The sequence below is a fragment of the Arachis stenosperma genome, chromosome 2 (assembly GCF_014773155.1).
Source record: "Arachis stenosperma cultivar V10309 chromosome 2, arast.V10309.gnm1.PFL2, whole genome shotgun sequence".
Classification (NCBI taxonomy): Eukaryota; Viridiplantae; Streptophyta; class Magnoliopsida; order Fabales; family Fabaceae; genus Arachis; species Arachis stenosperma.
The window spans coordinates 106,002,267-106,006,014 of record NC_080378.1 but is presented as its reverse complement, the minus strand read 5'-3'; the positions used below and the strand labels follow the sequence as shown (position 1 = coordinate 106,006,014).

General features: G+C 27.2%; 1 protein-coding gene across 1 annotated transcript; it reads right to left on the bottom strand.

Moving 5' to 3' along the window:
* Positions 1-1,237: 1,237 nt before the first annotated feature.
* Positions 1,238-3,166, bottom strand: LOC130960808 (cyclin-U2-1-like). Its single transcript, XM_057886282.1, has 2 exons — positions 2,451-3,166; positions 1,238-1,825 (listed from the first exon to the last, which is right to left on the bottom strand). Exons 1-2 carry the CDS (start codon positions 2,906-2,908, stop codon positions 1,555-1,557), a joined length of 729 nt encoding a protein of 242 aa, XP_057742265.1. The 5' UTR covers positions 2,909-3,166; the 3' UTR covers positions 1,238-1,554.
* Between the last annotated feature and the right edge of the window lie 582 nt (positions 3,167-3,748).

Sequence of the window (3,748 nt, the reverse complement as noted above, 5' to 3'; positions counted from 1 at the left end):
TTTTTTAATTCAATTTATATTTGAGAATTAATTATCAAAATACATGTTTAATACAAATTTTTTTAATTTATTAATAAATATTAAAGTTGAGTAGAAAAAAAATTAAAGGGTCTAAACTTTAGCTAAATAAATTTATTAATTAGATAATTCTACAATCATATTTCATTTTTTATTAGACTTTTAGATATAAATTAGAATTTAATTTTGATATACTGATAGTATAAAATATTTTATATAATTATCTAATTATGTTTATTCTTTTAGATGATCATTTACAGAATGTAATTAATATAAAGATAGTTATTTTTTATGATATGGTGTTACGTAATTAAATATACATATAAAACTAATTAATTTATACTAATATTATATTAAAAGTTAATTTTAAAAATTTTAAAAAATATAAAATAAATATTTTAAGACAAAATTTAATAGATATTTTTTAACATAAAAATAAATATAATTTTTAATAGACATATATATATTTACATTTTTTCAAAATGCTAGTAGAGGCACTTGCCCCCACAAGCTGCCACATAAATGATAAATCCGTCCCTGTATCATACAGACCAATAATCTCATGATAACAGTGTTAATTACCCACTTATTATTGCGCCATCTAAGGAATCTATTGTGTTGATAAAGTGCTCTAAGGGCCATAAAACGCACTATAACTTAAGTGGTTTTTTTTTCACCATATTTTTTTATTTCATAAACTAAAGATTAATTTATTGTAGATTAAATTTTTTTAAAAAAAATTATTATTAATTAATAAATTATTACATATACAAAATAAAAATTAAATTCTCTGATATTTATTTCAACAAATAAGTAAAATAAGCACTCAACTCATTAAAGTTGGTTATATTACAACTGAGTTGATTTGCTTAAAGTTTAAGGAAGTTGAATTTGTTAGATTACACTATAATGCCTCTAGTTCTGAATCAATTTTCTCCAAATATGATTACTAGTTACTACTTACTAGGTACTACTGTGATTGGAAAAACATCAAAGTATGTTGCCCCAAATTCTAATCTATGAAAAAATTTCCTTGATCACTCACTATCCTAAGAGTCTCTCTGGAAGATATTTACAAACAGGGGATACTGATTAGTGAAACAATTTTTGCAATATGGGTTGGAATATTCATTCCCTATGGAAAGAAAATATATTAACATATTTATGAAATTTTAAATTAGGCTAAATTAAATTTTATTAATAAAATTTAAATGCCATAGTATTTATTAAAAAATCACAGTTTTTCCGTGGAATTAAAAATCCATTGTTTCCTTGTGATGAAACAACACAAATTTATACATCACTCTCACTTAGCCTCACCTATCATCTATTGCCCTTAAATCTCAATCCCCTAACAAACATTATAGATTTACACTCATAATCATAATCTCTCTCTCTCTCTCTGTACACATTAACCACCTTTTCTTTATTTGAAGGTGAAAAAGAAACCTTAACAAAAATATCATTAATCCCCCTCCTCCCCTTCCCTAACTAAAAATAACAAAATAAACCATATTAATTATAATTAATTAATTTCTACAACATAACACGTGCAATTTGAGTGTAGCCCCTTTCATCATCTGTATGCTGACTTGCTTTGATTTGTTCAGCACATCTCAGTGTTCTTTCGATGTGGTACCCTCCTCCAATGCTAACTTCTCTCTCTAAATGGCAACAATAGCTCTCAAACACACTCACATTCACATGCAATTTGAACCCCATCAAGAACAAGAACTCTACCTCCAATTTATTCAATTCATTTGTTGTCAATCCACCCACTCTTGCAAAATATGAATTCCTATAGTTCCTGTTCAAAATCAACAATAAATTTAGTTAATTAATTAATTAATAATCATACTAATTGGGAAGCAGGAAAAGGAAAAATTTTACACATTATGTATTTGTCATACATCATATTCATTAACAACAACATTCCCCAAAAAAACTTGGCCACCTAATTAAACTGTCCATTTCCTTAGTAGTTAAACAAGTATTGTCAATGATTGAGACTGGAAATAAAACAAACTTCTTGTCTCAAATCAACAAATCCTTTACCAAATAATTAATTATTATCACTATCATTAATAAAAAAATTAAATTTAAAAAATATCATCCAACACTACTTTTCAACAAATAGATTATCGTATTGTCTGAAATTTAATTTGATTTTTTTCTACTCTTGAATAAAAATAAATTGAATTAAATTTTACTGAATTAAAAAAAATTGATAAATAAAACATAGGACGATTTTCAAATATACTTAAAATATCAGTATTTCAATAGCTTTAACTGTTGATCTCAAGTACAAAAAATATTTATAATATATATTAATTAAAATCAACCATTAAAATTACTGAAATATTAGTATTTCAAGAACATTTGAAATTTTTCTTAAACATTCAGTGGGAGAAAAAGAAGATGAAAGTACTTACATGTCCTCCACATACTTGGAAGCCATCATGATAGTCGTTATGAGGAGCCTATGAACATTCCTTGCATTGATCCTAAAGCTAGGGTTGTTCTGACAAAATCTATCAATATAAACATATGCAACAACATAAACAGAGGGTCCTGCCCTTGTGTACCTAAAGATCCTCTCCAAATAGGATTGGATTGTCATGTCAGGGATCTCTCTGCAATCAAATATGTTTGTGTTCTTCGATTTCGACGACAAAATAAAAGTCGAAGCAGAAGGAGGAGACGCATAAGAAGAAGAACTGCCATAGTTCTTCACAATTCTTTGTGTCCTTGCCATGCTTCTCTCAATGAGTGAAGCAAGAACATTGATCACTAATGGGGTGTTGGAATCTTCTTGGTATGAATAAGAGTACAAGTCATAGCGCAATTTCCTTGGTGAAATTATCAAAGAAGAAGAAGAAGAATAAGCCATTGAGAGAAAGAAGGAAGAAATTAAATAAAAGAGATGTTCCTTTTTTTTTCTTGTAGAAGAAGATGAAGAATTTGAAAGGGATTGGTGTAAAGCTTGTTGTTTGTGTTGTTAAGAAATAAGGACTAATAATAAGTAATAATGTGAATGAGAAGGTTTAAGAATTGGGGTTTTATATACTAAAGAGAGTGATGAAGAAAGAACTTTGGGGATTGGGATTTGGAGAGAGTGAATAAAGAAATGGGAAAAATTAAAAATTAATAGCAATTTGGTTTATGTGACTTTTGGAATTTTTTGGATGGTGGGTGGAAGCTTGATAAGTAAAAAAAAAATTAAAATAAAATATATAAAGAATGAGAGATGAAAACTTTATAATAAGATATAAGTGCCTCCAGTTTGTGATGGCAAAGTACAAACATCTCCAGCTAAGCTTTCTCTAAAAAATGCATAAAATAATAATGAGGCATTTTGTTTTTTTATTTTATTTTATTTTGTATTTTTTTTTCATATAAATTTAGCAATGTGGCATTCTTTCTGTGTTTCGATGAAATTGCTTTCCCCGCCGACAGTATGGTGAAGGGTATTAATGGAAAAGTGGGAAATAGAAGAGATTAGAGATAAATGCACATACATAGTTGGTAGGTTATTGGGTGGGTGTTTGGGCCTACAAAATTAAAGAACTTTCAAATCGTATCACAATATTTAATTTTCTTTTGCAAATTATTGCATAAATATCTCAACAAATAACCTAAAGCTACTTGGGAGATTTTACATAACTATTAAACAGACTCACTTTATTTAAGTCAAATTAACTGAAATTTATTAGACATTGAAAATTGATGA

Coding starts and splice junctions, on each gene's coding strand:
- LOC130960808 (XM_057886282.1), bottom strand. CDS start 2,908: ATGGCTTATTCTTCTTCTTCTTCTTTGATAATTTCACCAAGGAAATTG. Junction 1,826..2,450: donor TCCAAGTATGTGGAGGACAT/GTAAGTACTTTC, acceptor GATTTTGAACAG/GAACTATAGGAATTCATATT.